This window comes from Populus euphratica, unplaced genomic scaffold (assembly GCF_000495115.2).
Source record: "Populus euphratica unplaced genomic scaffold, PopEup_1.0 scaffold429.1, whole genome shotgun sequence".
Taxonomy (NCBI): domain Eukaryota; kingdom Viridiplantae; phylum Streptophyta; class Magnoliopsida; order Malpighiales; family Salicaceae; genus Populus; species Populus euphratica.
In genome coordinates, this window is record NW_011500313.1 from 124,812 (window position 1) to 147,064 (window position 22,253).

At 28.0% G+C, this 22,253-nt stretch overlaps 1 protein-coding gene across 1 annotated transcript; it reads left to right on the top strand.

The window, feature by feature from the left end:
• Positions 1 to 20,404: 20,404 nt before the first annotated feature.
• Positions 20,405 to 20,773, top strand: LOC105113533 (uncharacterized). The gene has a single exon (XM_011009735.1). The coding sequence runs from the start codon at positions 20,405 to 20,407 to the stop codon at positions 20,771 to 20,773; it is 369 nt and encodes a 122-aa protein (XP_011008037.1).
• The last annotated feature ends 1,480 nt before the right edge of the window (positions 20,774 to 22,253 follow it).

A 22,253-nucleotide genomic window follows, 5' to 3' on the forward strand; every position in this document is an offset into this window, starting at 1 on the left:
TTCAATCTCTGTAAAAAAACTTCGTTCAGAAATTAGACAACAAGGACGATAACTTTCTCCTACACATTAGAATCACTATTTACTATTTAGTGATAATATTGACATAAGAAATTGCCTGAGAGTGAGAAGGAAACTATTCTAATTCTTTGGGGGGCATATTTGAAGTTTACCCTAAATGGCTTTTTGGATGTTTATGAATTCCCTAAACTGGCCTTGGGACCGACAAGTTCTTTTGTATCTTTTCCAGGTTCTCTTCCATACAAAAGGGGGAAGGACTGAAACTAGAGGAGGAGCCTTATGGTAACTTCACCTAGGTTGACATGGCGAGTTCTTGAAGTGATGAAAGCCACTCACAGGCTGGCATTTTCAGTGAGAGAGACGTTAGAGAACTAGCCCACCAGGACAGCACCATCTGCTTCCTGCCAAAGTTTCTTTCTGTAGAATTATCTCTTCTCACTTGCATCGTCTTGATTGGAATATGATTTCTCTTTGTCCAATTTATCTCATATTTTTTGGGCTAAATCATTTGGCCATTAGGCAAGTGTACTTTCTGAGCAAATCTTAGATTTATATCTGTGTTCTTCAAATACAATTGTGCAACTGGCTAGAAAGCATGTGCGCTTCCTTTACATTTTCATCAAATCAAAGCTTTTGTTTAGATTTATTAGTATAATCTACCACTCTACTTGTTGTTAGAAGACAATTTGAGTTCTTTTTTTTTTTTTTTGTCTCTTTCGAAATTTAGTAACTAATAAACTTGGTTTAAGTGTCTCTTTCAAAATTTAGTAACTAATAAACTTGGTTAAAGAGTTTGTTTGTGAGATGTGTTCATAAATATATTTTTTGCAATACCTCGTAAATAACAAAATCTTACAGCATCCAATTAAAAATGATAGAGTTGGTTTGATTAATTTAGAATAAAAATTTTAATTCAATAAAATATATATTAAAGTAGAGGAATAAAATATAATGCATGATTTTTTAGCAAGATGCAAAAATTAATGATGGATACCCTCCTCCATATTGGGAGTTGGTATGTTTAAATTATTATTATTGCTGATGTTATTTAATAGAATAAAAAAAAATTACCTGGTTTTAGGATTAAATTTTACTCCCCATTTTTTTATATGACAATTTTGTTTTATTCAACGGATACTCGCTCATATATTCACATATATTCATCAATTACAATAATATTAATGAAAAAAAATATATTTTGTGTAACTTTCTTTTTTAGGTCACTTACAAATTACAAGCGGGCAATTAAATGATCTAATAGGCCATTGAGGTACAAAGATAGTGGCAGCCAGAAGAATGGCTTAAAAGAACCAAGCAGAAAGCACTGCTTGCTGCAGTGTATCAAACAAAATCGACAGTGGCTCCTTCCAGAGTACCATTCTCAACAGTGTCATTCACGGGTATAATAGAACAGAAGAGAACATCTGCGTCATGTTCACATGTAGGTCACCATTCGTACAAGCAAGCCTCTTTTTTTAGGAAAAAAAATAGAACTTTTACTCTTTTAAGCCCTTTATGGAAATTGACTTTCTCCATTGCCAAAGGCCTCGATTAAATTTCATCAGCTTTGTTTTTGAAGATAGATGGTGGCCTATTTATCTGGACTGTCATCTCCTTGCCCGTAAATATTCTCACATGAATGATCCTAATGTTTACCAGGTTGGGTGGTTACAGAAGATAAATAAATGGTTATTAAACCCTATCCAAGAAACCTGTGATATAGAGCCTAATCTTGGGTAAGGTTTAGTTTGAACTCCAGAAGGTATTAACTCTGTCAAATCTAATTAGCCTAATAAATTAACTTGTGATTTGATTAAATTTAATTAGACTAACACCAATAAATTAAAGAACAAATAAAAAATGATTGATATGGTGGTAACTAGGTGATTCACGAGTTGACTCGACAGCCTAATAATATGAAATTTTTAATTTCCAGATCATATATATATAAGCTTTTCAATATTTAAGCTGTTGTTCAACCACCAGAACCAGAAGGGTTGCTCAACTGCATAATATAAAGCCAGATCTTCTCAGACCTAACAGTCCAGGCATGAAAACAAGAAAGAGCCCAGCATGCATCAGCAATTCAGCAATGCATAATACATAATAATATATTGTTCATTCATTATCAACCAAGCCAAGTACTTGTTTAATTTTATCACCAGCGAAGAAAGGACATATGCTTCACGCCATTCAAAGAGACATAAGATTCCCAGAACTATTCTCATCTGGAATCCTAGGGGACTTCATTTTTCCTGCCTGGATCACACGATTGAATAATTACCATTATTTAAAAAAAAAAAAAATTAGCATTGCGGCATTTGGCATTGTTGTACAATTTTATTCTTGAATTTATTTTTTATTTTTTTAGATTTAAATTATTTTTTATATTTTTAGATTGTTTTAATATATTGATAGTAAAAATATTTTTTTAAAAAATACTACTTAAATATATTTTTAAATAAAAACACTCTAAAAATAATATTTGTGTAATCTAAACAAACAGACAAGAAATCTTCTTCTTCTTCTTCTATTTTTTTTTTTTCCCACACCTAGAAATACTAGAGAATGGGTAGGGTATTATGAGAAAAGTTTTCTTAATGTCCTTTTTTGGGCATTAAATATAGGGCTGGGATTTCCTAGTCAAATAGATTGTTAACGATCCGAACCAACAACATGATCATTTACTTAAAAAAAAAAAAAACAAAACAAAGATATGCTTTCACCTCGAAGGTATAGAGGGGAGACTTGCATGCACTGTGATGGAATGATTGGTGATGTTGTTCAACAAACGAAATAGATCAACTACATGTTGCTTAGCTAAGAAATAAAATATAATGATCCTAAGCAACGCAAAGATTTATGCCTCGTAAAAGTATATCATGTTTGCATTAAGAATGTTGGAAAAAATCGATAATAAGCTACTAAATGAGTTCTATTATGGAAAGAAGTGTAAACAAATTCGAGTAATCTGCCCTCATCAATATTTGAGTACTTTAAAAGTAAGTATGTTTAAATTTAAATCTTATTTGTTTTTGTGTATCAAAAATATTTAAAAAAATTAATTTTTTTTTCAAATTAATATATATTTTTATGTTTTCAGAACATTTTAATATGTTAATGTCAAAAATAATTTTTTAAAAATAAAAAATTATTATTTTAATATATTTTAAAAATAAAAAATACTTTTAAAAACAATTATTATCATATTATTTTGATATTTTTTAATATTCTTTTAAAACTAAAAAACCAAACAAGGTTATAATACATACCAACCAATGTCTGCGCTTCACCACATATTGAATCTAATTTTTTTTAGTTTTTTTTGTCAATGCATAAAAAAATGCAATCATATTAGCAAAGCGTTTTATACGGATAAATGTTAAAAAAGTTTCTTACACTAACCAAATATTGAGCCAATACATTGAGACAAATTAAGATATCTAATAATGTACATATAGCACTTGAATTTTTTTTATTTAATTATACAAAAATAAAACAATTCTTGTAAGTACTTATTTCAAATCCAATGAAAGCAATTTCGAGTACAAATCTTTCTTTTTTTATTAACATATTTTTTTCAAATAAAAAAATATTTTTTTCATGGGTTTCTAATCTAATAAAAAATTGTAAGCAATTAGAATCAATACAAAAAAATATAAATGATTTTAAATAAGATACAAAAAAAATTATTTCCTTTAAAACCAGTTATCTAATTAATTCTCTTCTTTTTATTTTTTGAATTTTACTTAGATAAAATAATTGTTTTTTAAATGATAGCTTATAATAACATAAATGATATATTTTCCACTTTATATATGTCATGAAAAACTTTTTAGAACCTATTTTTTTAATTAGTTCTAATATTATATATCAAGAAAGGTATTCACATGATAAACAACAAATAAAATCAAATATTTTCATAAAATTCTCAACTATAAGCATAAAATAGAAAATTAAAAGCATAAAAGGTTCACATAAACTAATTAACAAAATGATTTCTAACATCGTTTAAAAAAAAAGGCAAGAATCTCATTATAAAATAAATGTTAAATTAATTGATATTTAATGAAATAATATATCAAATATAATGTTATTTATTCAATTATGATTATGCTTTAAGAAAAAAATTATAAAAAATCCTAAAGAACATAAAAAAAATAGCGGCTACTAATATCATAATCTCATTAAAAAAATAAAAATTAATTTTAGTTATTTTATTTAAATAAAATTTAATAAAATAAATTAATAAATAAAGGTCTTAAAAGCCTACATTTTTGGACCTAGTTGGCTTGCTTTTAGAGTAAAAAATAATGGATTGGCATTCATGGACTGCAAAGACAACCAATATTTTTTATCGATTTTTAAAATATATATATATATATATATATAAAATATCATCTATACTAGCAAATTAAAAGTTATCTCTAGTCATTAAAGCAATACGTGAGCTGGATTTAGAATATTGTGAGATAGTTCGATCTATATCCAATACGAGCATTAGAGCATTAAGATGACCTTTTCCTAGTACAAGAGGAGTAGGAAGGATGCACCTCTAGTGTACTAGTTATTGTGCCCACAGTAAATACTGGATAGCCAAGTATGGAGCGGATAACTGTTGAAAATATCTAAATAGTAAGTCCACCACATGATGAATGCTCTCCTATTTCAATTTTTCCAGAGCCTCCAGTAACACAGCCGAAACAACAATGGGTTCTCTGTCCTTGTAGGGATAAATTGATAAAAAATTTGAGAATTCAAGAGAAGGTCACAATAAGACAAGCTATTTATCATTATAATAGGTGTCAAGTACCGGGTGGTTTAAAAAATCAAGTTTTTATCGTATTAAATAAATACCTTATATAAAAGTCATCTTAAAGTAATTGTAAAGTCAGATTTTTGACTATATCTAGTTCAACCCCAATCATTTATAGTTCAACTTATTTCAATTATTTTTTTATCTAAAAACATTTATGAAATACCATAAAAAGTACCTCAATAAACCTATTTTTGCCTTCAATTAGCAAAATAAATCAGCTAAAAATTAAACCTTATTCAAAAAATACTTTTTAAAGCACCCCAGTCGCTTTTTCTAGAAAAATAAAAGTTAAAAAATATTTTTATAAAACTTCTCTCATTAAAAAAAATATATTGACACACAGATTTTTTGTTTTTCTCGTCATAATCTGGCCAGCTAATAACTTACACTTTTTTTTCTCGTTTTCTAGCGACTTTGGCTTTTATTTTTTAAACTAGGAGGGAAAGAAAAAAAGAGTTTTAGATAAAAAATTAAAAATGTCAAACACTAAAAAGATCAAAAAAAGAATTAAAAAAATAAATGGACAAAAAGAACTTTTTCGTGCCAATTTGTAATCGGCAACTTGACAAAAAGGTTACAATTACCGTCCCGAAAGGGCCAAGCGATGTTGAGGTTAGGAGAAATAGAAAGGCGCCTGTGCTTCTACACTGTACGTAGGGCCTAATGAGTATGTGATTTGGGCCTCTCCAAAGTTTCAAACATGCATCAGATATTGTTGTATGAAGGGAGTTTTGTTCATTCAAAATGCTTGAGAAACCTGCTGGTATGTATGGATAAATGAAAGCCCTGCCTCTTGTTGAATATTCTACTTTTGTAGCTAATAGATTTCGTTTCTGAGCTGTTGGTTTAAGCCCTACGCTGGTCCATCACTGCTTGTGACTTTAAAGGTAATCTGCACATATGGTTTCAGCATCAACTCGCTTGTTATCTTCATCATTCCATTGTCGTGTTGCCATACTTAATTTATCAATGTGAATTATGAGGCTCAGTTGGTGCAATGTTGTTTCTGGTGATGCTGTGGATCCTGCCTCCTGTTTCATCTACTATAGTGTCTTTGAAACTATCATTCCCTTATTAAAAAAAAAAACACCAAAATAGAAGAAGAATGGCATCCATATTGATCCAATGGTTTATGGCAATCATCTCCAAATTTATCCAGTACCGGTCCTGCAGCTGGCTCTCTTAATTGGATGGTTTTAATTCCTTAGAGAGCTGCAAAGCTTAATTGGTGATGCTTAAATTCTGATCGAGAACTCGGGGAAATAAAAAAGAAGAAGAGGAAATTCTTTACCGATGAGGTAAAAAGGGCCTTGAAGAGCAGCTGGAGGGAGGGCAAGGGCCTGGCAGCACACACCCTTGATTATCCATTCAATTTGGAGGAGCAGCAGCAGTACTATGGAGGACATGTCGCCACCGTGAAGCCGTCTGAATTTCAGTATATGGGCTATGAACTTGCTTGTTAGTTATTACTTGGGCCTTGACGACCCAGCCCACAGAAGTGGGGAGAAACAACAGTCACTAAGTGTATTAATTTCAATATAGATCAATCATGCATGATGCCATCAACAATATCGTTTTGTGATTTCGGCTTTCTTCCATGTTTTTTTTCATGTTTTAAAAATATTTTTAAAAAAATTATATTTTTTATTTTTATAATTATTTTAATGTGTTAATATTAAAAATAATTTTAAAAAATTTAAATTTTTTTAATATATTTTCAAGTTAAAAACACTTTAAAAATATATTAATTTAAAAAAATAAATAATTTTTTTTAAAAATTTTTCAAAAACATTTTTTAACTGCAGTGTCAAATACCTACCAAATATTTTATATATATTTTTAATTGTATATAAACCCCAACCATAATTTTTATTAAACACATATTTAAATTCAACTAACTATATTTATTCATGTCTTTTAAAAATTTTATTTTTTTAATTCACAATTATAAAAGTTATCTAAAAAATAAATACATTTAAGTCTTACGCTATGAATTTATAGATTAAGAGGGAGTGTGGTATTATGAGTAAAATAGCATGAGGTGTTTTATTCTTCTAAATATATTGAAATCGTATAAGTGTGATCTTAAAATTGTTTGAATTTTTTAAAATTTTATTAGATAAACAGATAGGTGATTGACATGACAATTAATTACTTATAAATATTATTTTTACTTCATTTCTGGATTCTATTGGTGTGGTTGACGATGACCGCGCGCATTAAAGTGCATAAGAAATAAATTAGCTCCCTCTAGTCATCAAAAAAAAAAATCTAATTAAACCACAATTGCTCTGAATTTCAGTATATGGGCTATGAACTAGCTCTAATATTCTTCATGAAAAATCTGATTTATTGACAGAGGTGAAAAATAAATTCATTATCTGAATAAAAATTTCATATATGGTTTTATAATAACTGTAACGGTAATTAGATAGAGAGTACTCTGGCTGAATTGGGTTCTCGTGCAAGAAACTGATGATAATTCTATGAAATTGGAGCGTATTTACTATACACAATACCTTTTTAAGGTAGAAAGCTTGATGCTTATAATTTATTACTTGGGCCTTGACGACCCAGCCCACAGAAGGGGGGAGAAACAACAGTCACTAAGTGTATTAATCTCAATATAGATCAATCATGCATGATGCCATCAACAATATTGTTAAGTTTTGTGATTTCGGCTTGCTCTCATGTTTTTTTTTTTGTATTTTAAAAATATTTTTTAAAAAATTAAATTTTTTTATTTTAAATTAATATTTTTTATGTTTTTAAATTATTTTAATGTGTTAATATCAAAAAAAAAATATTAATTTTTTTTTTAAATTTTATTAATGCATTTCCAAGTAAAAAATACTTTAAAGTTCGAGGATGTGATAGCGGTTGTTTATCAAAATATTTTTCATTTTAAAATATATTAAAATAATATTTTTATTTAAAAAAATTATTTTTAACATTAGCATATCAAAATGATATGAAAATATAAAAAATATATTAATTTAAAAAAATAAATAATTTTTTTTAAAAATTTTTCAAAAACATTTTTTAACTGCAGTGTCAAATACCTACCAAATATTTTATATATATTTTTAATTGTATATAAACCCCAACCATAATTTTTATTAAACACATATTTAAATTCAACTAACTATATTTATTCATGTCTTTTAAAAATTTTATTTTTTTAATTCACAATTATAAAAGTTATCTAAAAAATAAATACATTTAAGTCTTACGCTATGAATTTATAGATTAAGAGGGAGTGTGGTATTATGAGTAAAATAGCATGAGGTGTTTTATTCTTCTAAATATATTGAAATCGTATAAGTGTGATCTTAAAATTGTTTGAATTTTTTAAAATTTTATTAGATAAACAGATAGGTGATTGACATGACAATTAATTACTTATAAATATTATTTTTACTTCATTTCTGGATTCTATTGGTGTGGTTGACGATGACCGCGCGCATTAAAGTGCATAAGAAATAAATTAGCTCCCTCTAGTCATCAAAAAAAAAAATCTAATTAAACCACAATTGCCATTCTCAATATATCAGGAGAAAAGAAAAATGCATTAATTGCGGATGTTTGAAAGTATAATTGTAATTATTTTTTAATTTTTTTATTTAAAAATATATTAAAATAATATTTTTTATTTTTAATAAAGATAAATTCAGATCCCGGGAGGATTATGTCCCCACCCAATCATATTGGTCTTTGACTCTTGAATAAAAAAACTTCGGTGATCTGATTTTGTTATAAAGAATAAAAATCATACCACACCAACTCCCTCCTAGGTTCGTTCATGTGCACACGTGAGTAGGTGTTTGCTTACGAAAACCGCACCACAAAAGTCAGAATCCGCCTGACTCCAGCCCCGGACTTGGCTACGGCATGACTTTGTCAATTTTATATTATATTATCTTGGTGTAACAATCTTATCCTGGTGCAACAATCTTATATATATATATATATATATATATATATATATATATAAACAGACAAATAACCTGACTTTTATATGTTCATATTAACTTTGATAAATATGTTTTGATGGTTCTTCTGATCTTCTCTTCATTTTTTGTTTTTTTTTTCTAGTAAAATGACTTTTTTTTGTCCTTTTGTTTTGTGTACAGTAAAGTCTAATTTTTAAGAGTTGAATTTTTAGATATCATGTATGCTTGATTGGTTGTTGAGAAAGTCAAGATTTTCAGAAAATAAAATAAGTGAAAATAGAAATGAAATGAAAGTAGAATCCTTAAAAATTATGGCTAGTGAAAAAACTTAGACAAAAACTTAATTAAAATAATTTTAGTTTAAATTAGTCTAAAAAGAAAAAAAACTGAATTGAATTGAACCTCATCTATTAGACTAGTTTTCAATTTGAATAAATTCAAAAACTTGAAAAAAAAATTCAATTTATTATTTATTTTAGCTCAAAATCATATCAAATTAAAAATGCTCACACCTGTATTCATCCCTGTTCGGGATGTCTACTAAGGCAGCAGAACAAGCCTAGCAAAAGATGGAGGAACGGGCAAGAACTCCAACAGTGGCAAAGCACATGACACCTATCTAAAGCATAATACAATAAAAATAAAATAAAATACAACAGGCACATGACACCAAGGCAGGCTGCAAGCACTAAATTCACGAAGACAATTGTTCTTACGAGTAGCTAGGACCTAACTTCTTCAAGACAGACACATAATGTATTTTGAACTGACTCGTTACAAACATAATATAAAAAAACAAAGATTTGAAAATAGACTATATCAAATAGAAATGAAGATATAGGTATATGTAAACACACTATTAAAACAAATATATAAGGATGAGTCATCACGATAATTAAGCAAATATCATAATTATTTAATTTCATACAAAAAATAAAATAAAAGAAATGAAGATAAACAACTTTTAAATCAAAGTTTTTAAACCATAAAAATCTTATATTAAAGATCAATAGGTATGTAAATTCATATAAAAACCATTAATTTACTGAAATAACTTGGGAAACAGCTATTTAAGACAAAGTTTAATGAATAAATATCAACCTATTAAAGTCAGCAAACCTATAAACCCAATAAAAAATCTAAACCTAGGAAAATGCTATAAAACTTAAAAAAGCAACATATGTTTAAGTATGATTACTTAAACACTATCACAATTTTTATATTTATTAATAAATTTTTTTATTGAAATTTACATTATTATTTTATTGATAATTAATTTATTAAAAAAATCACTAATGAAAATATTCCATTGATGACTTTTTTATAGATTCATTGGTAATAAAAACATATTATTATAGACAGAAAAACATGAAAAAAACTATTCGCTTCATTTTATCGGTACTTCTCTCGGCAAAATATTGTATGTAATTCTGTCGATAATTTTATAAAAATATTTTTTAAAAAAATCTATCTTACAAAATTATAAAATAATTAAATTAATATAAATCAACATTTTATAATACTTAAAATGCTTGAAAAAAAATCAACACAAAAAAAATTTGCAACAAACAAATAACACAAAGAAATAAATTCAATTAAAAAATTTCATATGAAAAAATTTTAAAAGTCATATAAATAAATCAACTAAAAATTGATTTCATATAAAAAAAATCTACAATAACATTCATACAATAGTTAGAATAAAAAAATTAAAAATTAAAAAAATTAAAAATATTATCTTAATATAATAGTAAATAAAGCTAAAAAGAAAAAAAATTATAAAATATACTGATTAAAAAAAAATAAAAGGATTTATTGGACGGCCTTGGAACCATAGGACGATGGTATGAAAAGAAGGGTTGATAGCTTCCTGCCAATTTCTCATATTTTTTGGTATAAAAAGAAATGATTTCCTGCCGCTAAATGTAGTTAATAAAAAGAATTGATTTTATGTAGATGATAAAGATTTTCACGGAGAATCCAAACTATAGTATTTGGATAGAGCACTAACATATATTTAGATAATATTTAGTATCGTGGTAATAATTATTTTTCAAAATTATTTTTATTTAAAAATATATTAAAATAATATTTTTAATTTTTAAACATTTATTTTTAACATTAGTATATCAAGATAATAAAAAATAAAAATATTAATTTAAATAAAAAATTTAAATTCTTTAAAAGACACGGATATAAACAAACAGCATAGAATGGAATGGAATGATTAGGGTTTTATGAGAATTCCCAAGAACCAAGTAATGTGAAAGAGCATAATCAAGTAAATAAAATTGAGAAAAAATCTGGAGCAACAAAGAATTATTAATCAATTATTTTTTATTTTAAAATATATTAAAATAATATTTTTTTATTTTTTAAAAATTATTGCTGATATTAACACAATAAAATAATATGAAAAAATTAAAAATATATTAATTTTAAATAAAAAACAATTTTTTAAAAATTTTTTAAGAACATTTTCAATGTCGGCATATACCTTAAAGCAGAAGAGTACTGGCAGTAGCAAGCATATTGAGAAATTAAAAGAATCATTAAAGCAATTTTTGTTCTCTTAATTCAGCAAGTGGGACAGGTTTAATATTTGTTCTCATTTCATCATCTGACGTTTTTGCATGATTTCACCTTTTGGCTCGTGACCTGAACTAATTGAGAGTTTGGAATGCTTGGTATAACTATCACGTTAGTTGAATTAATTTTAAAATAATATTTTTAAAAAATATTAAATAACATTGTTTTGATAAAAAAACAAAATAAAAACATCTTTTAATATTAAATTAAGATTTTATTTGAGTTTGACCAGATAAACCAAATTTTTAAATATGCTCACGTTTGCTTACCAATAGTGATCATATATATCTGCCATGCTCTCTCAATAATTGCCCCATAAAGTTCGACAAAATTTATTTATTTATTTTTTGTTTTAAATTTATTTTTTTTATTTTTAGATTATTTTAATATGCCGATATAAAAAATAATTTGTTTTAAAAAAATAATATTTTAATATATTTTTAAATAAAAAATATTTTAAAAATAATTGCAACCGCGTGAATCAATCAGGATATTATATGATGGCGCCTCATCAAACATTAATTTCTCTTTTCTCGTTTGGTTTCCAAAACTTTAACCGACTTGTCACGTAGGCCCTCAAGATTGAGAGAGAGAGAGAGAGATTGCAAACTTTTCTTGTTCAAATGAAAAATACTACGAATTCCTATCACTTTTTGGCCACTTCAGATTAATTATTTGTTGCACATGGCGCACATGGCACGCATGGCATAGGATTTCTCTTCTATCGTACACGTGGATCACTTCGGTTGCTTAGACCATCTTGAATTAATTTTAAAATGATATTTAAAAAAATATTAAATAACATTGTTTCGATAAAAAACAAAATAAAAACATTTGTTAATATTAAATTAAGATTTTATTTGAGTTTGACCAGATAAATAAAATTTTTAAATATACTAAAGCTCGCGTTTAATAACTATGCCATGCTCACGTTTGCTTACCAATAGTGATCATATATATCTGCCATGCTCTCTCAACAATTGCCTCATAAAGTTTGACAAAATTTATGTTTATTTTTATATTTTTAAAAAAATTAATTTTTTTGTTTTAAATTAATATTTTATATTTTTAGATTATTTTAATATATTGATATAAAAAATAATTTGTTTTGAATAAAATATTATTTTAATACGAATTCCTATCACTTTTTGGCCGCTTCAGATTAATTATTGGTTGCACATGGCACGCATGGCATGGGATTTCTCTTCTATCGTACACGTGGATCACTTAGGTTGCTTAGACCATCTTGTTTGCCACTTTCATTTCCTTAGAAAAAAAACCAAAGAGAACCTCTCTCATAAGATTTATTGTCTTATTGTTTTTCAAAAAGTTAATTCTTTGTGCAACTTGCAAATTAACTTCTCATGCACTCGGCATAGGATCTCTCTTCTCTCGTACACGTGGATACTTCGGTCTTTCTCTCATGTCAAATGAAACACCAATTTAAAATCTCAATTCAAAAGTGTTTAAAGTATCCATTCTGATATTTAAAAATATCAATTTAATATTTATTAATAATATTATTAAAAAATTAATTTTGATATTTAGTTATTTTAAATTTAAAAATATTGTATATTTTTTGCATGTAACATTTACCAATATCAAAATTAAAAATATTTATAGTTAAGTATTTACATATACTAAAATTAAAAATATTATAACCAGACCATCAAAAACATAATACAATAAAATCTTAATAATTTAAAATAAAATTAGTAATATAATATATCTCAAATAGGGCATTTAAAAAGTACTAATATATTTTTATATATATAATTAATCTTATATTATGGTTATTTATTTATTTATTAACACATATAGTTATTGATTAATTTGATTTAATATATATGCATAAAAATTTTTATTTTTACTTGGAATTTTTTTAAATACAAAAATATATTAAAAGAAATCTATGTATAAAATATTTTATTAAAAAAATAAATATAACCTCTGCGTGGGTTAAGAATATATATATATATACACTATTATATCATAATATGTGTGTTCGTAGCAGCTTAGTGTGCTAGGTGTTTTTTATTTTCCTGTCTTGTATGGTTTGCACAATATGTTTTAGATTCTTAATCAGCTCTTTTCTGCAGCGTACGCTCTCATACAAATTAATCCTTGCTAGCTTCTGGTTCCATGGCTAGCAAGATAAGAATTAATATAGCTTTTGTTGACGTGTCTTCAACTTCTGTATTTATGCCTCTGTTAATTTAAAGAAAAAAGAAAAATTCTCCAAACAAAAACTCACTGGTATAAATGTTTTATATTTTTTTTTAAGTTTTGTGGTCACTATCCATGTTCTGATTTATTATAAATTTTATTATTTTTTATAATTAATTTTTTTTTTAATTTTAACATTTAAATATCTATTTTATTGTTTTTTTAGTATATGTATTTTGTTAGTGTGTATATATATATATTTTATTGTTATTTCTCAAACAAACTTGTAGTATGAATGTATAATTTTATACTTATTATGGTTTGTTTTAGATTTTGTAATATTATATTTACTTGTAAATTATTGAAACTTTGTTAAATTATCGAATTACATGTGTTGTGGTGAAATAATTAATAGCTTGTTTAACAGATTCGTTTTAATTTTTATTAATGCTATTGTGGAGTTGTAATTTTCATAAATTTATATGGACGCTGATAATTAATAATGAATATTTATGAGAAGTTTTAATTAGTTTGTTGGATAATCTAGAGGAAAAACCAATATTTTTGCATATTTATTTACTTAACATAGTTAATTAATACATATTGTTATCATAATTTTATAGAAGTTCGATAGAAGTCATGGATGATTGTTCATGGATGTATCAAGATTCACCTCAAGGATTGCGGAGGAAGGATTATTGTAATGGAGTTCAGGGTTTTATTAATTTCACAACATCTATTCCCAGAAATTTACTAGAGACGGTATTAGGTATTCACGCAGGAAATGCTAAAATAAAAAGTATCTACATTCAGATATTGTAATGATGTATCTTTTACACAAAAGGTTCATTTAGGATTACCTATGTTAGTATGCACACAAAGAACTATTTGTTCCTAATGATAACATGAGAGAAAGGGTGGTTGGATTAACTTCTATTGCTAGCAACGTGCATTGAGTTGCAAATGACAACAGTAATCCTTACAGGAATATGGTTATGAATGCAATGAGAATGAATCAAGGTAATTTTAGTCAATGTTCAATCGTAGAAGAAGAACCTAATGTAGATGCAGTAAGATTTTTTGACTTGTTGAAAGATTCTGACAAACCTTATTAGAAGACCAATCTCCTTTGCCATAACTTTGATGTCATGCACATGGAAAAGAATGTGTTTGAGAACATTTTCAACACCATCATAGATGTGAAGGGGAAGACAAAGAACAACATTAAGGCTAGATTAGATATAGCTTTGTTCTGTAACCGTAAAAAAGAGTTGGTTTTTGATGGGCCACGAGTCCCAAAACCAAGAGCAAGCTTTGTGTTAGAGAAAAATGCACAACTACTAGTCTACAATGGCTTAAGAGTTTGTGTTTTCTCGATGGACATGCCTCAAACATATCAAGATTGGTTAATATGAAAAAATATAGATTATATGGAATAAAGATTCATAATTGCCATCTGTTTATACAAACACTCATTCCATTAGCTTATTGTGATTTGTTGTCAAAAGGGATATAGAATGCACTCACGGAAATCAATCATTTTTTTAGAGATATATGCTCCATCAAGTTGAATGTTGATTACATTGAGAAGCTTGGAACAAATATCATCGAAACAATATGTAAACTTAAGATGATATTCCCTCCATTATTTTTTGACTCAATTGAGCATTTCCCCATACATTTATTGTTCAAGGCAAACGTTGGAGGACCGGTCCAGTATAAATAAATGTATCCATTCAAACGGTTAGATATTATAGTTGTAATGTAATTTATATATAAAAGTATTTCATGTTGGTACTTATTCAATTTTTTTTTAAAAAAAGGTTAAGAACAAGACGCGTGTTGAGGCTTCGATATATGATGCTTATATTGTTAAGGAGATCTCAACATTTATCTCTTACTATTCCAAGCCTTATTTGAGAATGATAATCAATCGCATTCCATGGTATGATGATGGTGGTGAAGTGCTTTCTAATGAGAACTTGTCAATATTCTTTAATCCTAGATGACCTATACCTAAAAATGTCATAAGAGAAAGATATTTGTTTGAAATAAAATTCGTATAAACATATAATTATATTCTATTTAACTGTGATGAGCTGAAACCTTTTATTTAATAAGTATATGCATTACTTAAACTTTGTTAAGAATATACTATTTATATATTGTAATATCATAAACTCATTTAGTTTGGAACAACCTTGTAGGCAACATCGACAACATTTATTGTCCAATAACTCAGAGTTGACCGAATCCCAAATCTTTCAATTATAAGATAAATAATTTGCCACGTGGTTTAAAACATATGTAAGTACTATCATAAACTTATTATTTCTTACAAAGTTACTATATGTCATTATAGAATTCTCGTTTGTTGTTTATTGTTATATATGATATACACGGTTTATCAAATGGAAAGGAGTGATGTTTTTTCATTGTTTTCACTAAGCCTAGGCCTTAAAAGAAAAGTTAAGTGTTACAATGGGTATTTTGTTAATGAATATGTGTTTCATACCGAAGAATATGGGCATGGAAGAAAGACATACAACAACAATGTTTGTGTTAAGAGTTTGGTTTGTAATGAGTTTGAAGTGGATTACTATGGTAAATTAGAAAAGGTCATTGAACTGCAATATTATAGGGAGCAAAATAGAGTGTTTTTATTCAAATACTATTGGTATAACACCATTGACAGAGAAATTAGAGTAGATCCTCACGATGGTCTAGTCGAAATCAACTCAAAAGCTAGACTCTACAATGTAAACAATGTGTTTGTTTTTGCAAAGCAATGTCAACAAGTTTATTACACATACACCCTTTTCTTTAGGAAGGACCGATAAAAATAACGATGATATCCATATTGAAGATTGCGATGAAGCTGATGACAATTCAATTAACGATGATGAAGAAGAAAATTCTGACTAACTATTAGAATCAAGGAAAGTGTAAAACATTTTTTTTATAATGTAATATTATGGATGATATTTTGTAATATGAAATATTTATTTTATAATTGTTAATTGTTGTTATTGTTTTGTGCAAGCAGCTTGTCATTTAGGTGTTTATATGAGGGTAAATAGACAATACAAACATAATTTTTCATACACGGTATATGATCATCAACGTCGCTACAGACGAAAATGGTCAATCAGTATTTTACAAAGAATTGCCAAATATTTACTGTAAATACCACCATCACCAATGTCTATACTGATAGATATTGTTTCCTTCGGTATTTTACCGAGATTTGCAAAATATTTATTGCAAATACCATAATCATTGATGTCTATACCAACAGATACTGTATCTGCTGATATTTTACCAAGAGTTGAAAAATATTTATTGGAACCCATAATCGCTGACACCGAAAGTTGTAAAACATTTACTGGAAATATCACAATTACAGACGTTTATACCGACATATATAGTCCATCGGCATTTGTCGGGACAATTCACAATTACCGATAGACTCACCAATGGACAGTGTGAATTTCAAAGGGCGGGTATTAATGCATTTTTGACCATGTGTAATTGTTAACAGACTTACTGACTGATGGTGTGAATTTCAAAGGGCAGGTATTAATGCATCTCTAACGGCGTGAAATTACTGACAAATTGTGAAAATTCTGGAGGGTCATTTAAAATTTTTAGTGCAAAATTCAAAATTTACCAACGAATTTTTGTATATTCACTAACGGAATAATTAAAAATTATATTATTTAAATAATCTGTTGGTGATTCTGTCAATAAAACTGTGCTATAAATCTCAACGCCCGCCTTTTTAGTTCATTTTGCCTCTACTTCGTTTGTTCATTCTCTTGTTTTTATTTTTTTTCCCTCTCATTTCCTTCAAAACTCCTGTTTTTTTGGCTTGTAATCTTTAATTCAATTTCAGCAAATTAAAAAGTATGTATTTCCATTTAATATGCTTAATGATTTTATTTTTTATTTTTTCTTTGTTTTAGTTATTGTTATTTTTTGTTGTGTTTTTTGTTTTGGTGTATTTTTATAATGTAGATAAAGTCTTGAAACAAACACATTATTAAGGTAAGCATTTTTCATTTCTAAAGTCTATAGCTTTTTTTTTTAATTTGTTCAATATATTTTATTGTTTGTATTGCCATACTAATTGAATAGTTTGTTGAATTTACCTTGTAATTAGTAATTGAATATATAGAAATAAATTTAATTATTTTATCTCAATTTTACTTTGTTATTGCATGATATGTGTTTAATTATTTCCACTGATTTTAATTGTTATTTGTATAGATGTTAGGTTATATATAAGATTTTTGAATAGGGTCAATTGATTGTGGTTATTGTCAATATTTGGAGGTTTGAAAACTTTGGGTAAATGCATAGAATGAAATCAATAGCTTATCACTCATATATGGTCGTAACTAGTTCTTCTAGTAAGGAGGATGACATGTCCTTAGGTGCCAATCACGAAGAGTTACCTGCGCCAACTCGCGATGTTGTCTCTTCCAATGCGGTTTCACAATGCAGAGGCAGTGTGCCTTCATAGAGGAATCAATTCACCGTAAATATGAGGCACATTGAAATGACGACTTTTCAATGTAAATTTGTTTTAGTTCGATTTTAGTTTTTTTTAATTATAACATAATTTATGAATAATTAATCAATATTTCATTGATTTAATTTATTTTCAGATTCATAAACATTGAGGCCACTTGAGTAATATCATCGATATTTAAATCGTTGATGGATATTCTATTATTTCAATGGAGTCAGGTTTCTAGACATCTTGAATGGAAACCTTATATTGATGCATGGTTTTGAAAATTTCAGGTTGGTGTTAATTTTTAATTTCCAACTTATTTTTAATAAATTATTATTATAATTATAAATAAATTATTTATACACAACACAAATTTGAATGAGACAACATGCATGACAATATTGTGAGAAGGTGTCGGAAAATCATGTGGCAACTAGGTAACATAAAAAATAATATGATATTTTTAAAATCTAATGTGTCACTATAGAAGTAGGTTGTATGATTTTTCATATGAAGAACAAAAAAAGCCAAAAAAATTAGACATAACGGTCTACAAGGCTGGAATGACATGGTGGTTTGGAGGGATTTCAAGCTGCAATACATCCCGGAGGATATATGGCCGCAATATATTAAGCACATGATGTCTGAGCAGTGCTCACAATCCGGTACCGACAACCAGAACTGATAAATTCATGGTTCGGTGACCACGTACACTAGCGGCTCCTTTCTATTTGTTGTACATGCAAAATGGATAATAAGATTAATTTAAATGAAATATATCAATAATTAATTTGTTGTTACTTAATTAAATTTTTTTCTTACAGGCTATGTCTCTTGGACGTGAGCCAAGCCAAATAGAGTTGTTTCTAGAGACGCACATGCGGAGTGAAGACTGCTAAAGAGGGTGCAATAATTCACTGACAACCTCGCTTAACACTTTGTGGTATGTTCGTTCAACTATTTTATTTTATAAATTATTATTATTCTTGAATTGAATATGATGATTTTTTTATTTTTATTTTTAGAAGACCTATAATAGCTGGTTGAGAGAGAGATATGAAGATGATCCTTTGACCCATCTGAATTTCGATTTAGATTTATGGATGGAGGTAGGATCGTCTGGTGAACTCGATAAAAATCGGGTGTATAGGCTCTCCAACATTACAACCGAGAACTTGTGGGCAACCCGTAATGTCTCATCCATTGGAAGTTACCAATCAATATCGAGCTCCCAATCTAATGAGATAGTGGGCTTGCAGTAAGACACGACTCATCTCACCGAAAAATACGAGCAGCTCTCGGTGAATTATGAACAACTCCGCCAAATGGTTATGAAAATTACATCATAAATGGATGATACATGTACGCCTTGTTTTTTGCCGTTTCATACCAGGAACAACCAGTCTCTACCACCTCCTCCTCCTCCTCCTGTTCTGTCATTGTTGTAGTTTAATATTTTTTGGAAACATATTAAATATGTAATGAATATTTGAATGAATACTATTTAACTTTATTTTTATTTGTTTGATGTTTAATACAATTTTATTTGAATAATGTTTTTTTACTATTAATTTATATAATTTTATATTATTTATTCAAAATATTTTTTTTAAAAAAATTAATGAATATCACTAACGGATGTATAAATAGAATTTTACTGTTAATATTTTACAGAGAGTTAAAAAATATTTACTGGAAATGCCACAATCACCAACTTCTTCATAGACGGAAACATTCCATCGACATTTCATTGAAAGTTGAAAAATGGTTACTTCATATGCCACTATCACCAACAAAATATTTTCATTGGTATATTTCTAATGAAAAATTCTTTTTTAACATGCATTTTTCATTTGTAAAACTATCAGTATTTTTTTTTAACAGAATTAAAGATAAAATATGGAATTGTTGATGAAAGGTATGCCAACAGACTCTTTCTCTCGGGGATTTAATTAGTGAAAAATTTATCAATAAAATGGTAATCTTATACCAACAAATTTGATATATCAATAAAACTATTAAATATTATAGTGATTATTATAAAAATAAAAATATAAGTTTTATCTTTAAAAAATATATTTATCAAAAGATAAGTTTGTACATTTATATCGCACGAGCTTTGTACATCTATCGCGCTATATCGCACGATAACGCCAGAATGTTTTTCTTCAACCGAAACTCTTTTCTTGAGCCCACTTTAATGTGGATCCCCCGGCCCTATTATGGATAACGACATAAAGTTATACATTGCCTCCTTGATCGGTATAAATAATTCCAAATAATTTGGCCAATAACACTTCTTATTTTCTTTTATATCTCAGCCCTTCTGATTTACTAGAAATGGAGAAGGTGGCAATGGAAAAATCAGTGTCCAAGAGTGATGCAACAAATAATCGAATGGAATTTCCTAGGAAAAGCCTAGAGAACTTCCCCATCCCTGCTGGTCAAAATTATTTCAATTTTGTTGCCATGGACACGCTAGGCCAGCGATGGGGATTCAAGGTCTCCATTCGCAACGTGGGAAGATATAGGAAACCTTGGATGTCTGGCCAATGGAGGAGGTATGCTCGAGAGAAAGGGTTGAAGAAAGGAGATAGAGTTAAGTTGATAATGCATGTGGAGGGAAATGCTGTCAGGAGTTATCGTATCATGGCTGAAAGAAAGCTGACGATGCGCATCTGGATACCGGTTGAAGATTTTGCGAGATAGAGATGGAACTACCTAAGGTGAGCTAAATGTGTGGTTAATTTCTAATAAAAAATGCTTCTTGAAATGTTGCCCCTTTCTTTCTTGGTGTTTAGTCTTGGTATTAAGTTAAAAAGCCTAGTGGCTTTGCACCTTGTATCCTTTGTAGTTGTTTGCACCATTAATCACTAGTTCCTGTGCTTATAGTGTTGATTACCAGTATACGGTGGGTTCTTGTGTTTTAATATCCGTTTTTTCTTTTATATGAAAAGGGCATGCTACCATGAGTTTTTTAGCTTGTAATTCCATCTTTGTATAAAATATTTTGGTGTTTTTTTTTTCAATTTCTTATAAGCATTGGAAGATTGTTAAAAATTATAAGAGAAGCTCTAATAGACCAAGACATTAAGCTAAACTTTAATCTAATCATTCCAAATTAAAGCAAACTTGAACGGCAATGGATAGAATCCACATCCCAAACCTCGAAGGATGCGCTCAACCTGCTTTCTTCTTCCATTTCTATTCTTTAGTGGATCTTGCACACGAATGGTTGCGCTAAAGAGAACCTTCTTCTGACAGATTTAGCTTACCTATGACATGTTAATATTTAGCCATCCAGACTTTCAAGTTTGTATGGTATTATTAAATTTAATAGCTGAAACTATGTTTAATTCAACTCATATACTACTGATCTTTTAATGATTACTTATTTATCTAATTTGAGATTAGTAGTTTTGACAAGGCATCAATCTAATTTCAATAATTCCATCGCAGTAAAACTCACAATTTACATCAAATTGATGTTCTTTACCTGCGAGAAAAAAGAAAGAACATATCTGTGTATTAATGTTCTGAACATTTCATTTGCTTTGGCATTTAATTGGCATGTGTCTTTCACTTTGTCAAAGGAACATATCCTGTGAATCATGGTGGACCTTTGAGATGTTCATTCCTCTCTCTCTTCGGTTGTCCTCGATCTCTTATCTCCCTTTTTCTTTTTCTTTTTAATAAAAAGCCAAAAGCCAAAAGCCGGTTAGATTTTATATCAAATCACATTCACGTGAATTTTAACCTAAGTTTATAACTGTGGGTTACATAAAATGTTACTTAATTTTATTTTTATTTTTATAAATTTTGATAACCACCGAGAAAATATCATTAAATATATATATGCCGAATAAATTAAACGGACCCTAAGAGTTGGGGAAGTGATTTTTTTTTCTTATAAATAAAAATTAGAAGATACAAGAATCATCCTTCATGGGGATGTCTACAAAGGCAGTAGAACAAGCCTGACCAGAGATGTAGGAACTGGTAACATCTTCAACAGACACAAAGCACATGTCTAAGCATAACAATAAGAGGGAAAAGAAAAAGAACAAAAAAATAAGAAAAAGAACAAAAAAAAGAGAGGGAAAAGACAAAGGACAGAACATACCCAAACAGCAGGCAACAAATCCCTAGGGACAGTTATTCTGACGACTATTTAGGACTTCACTTCTTC

Coding starts and splice junctions, on each gene's coding strand:
- LOC105113533 (XM_011009735.1), top strand. CDS start 20,405: ATGGAGAAGGTGGCAATGGAAAAATCAGTGTCCAAGAGTGATGCAACA.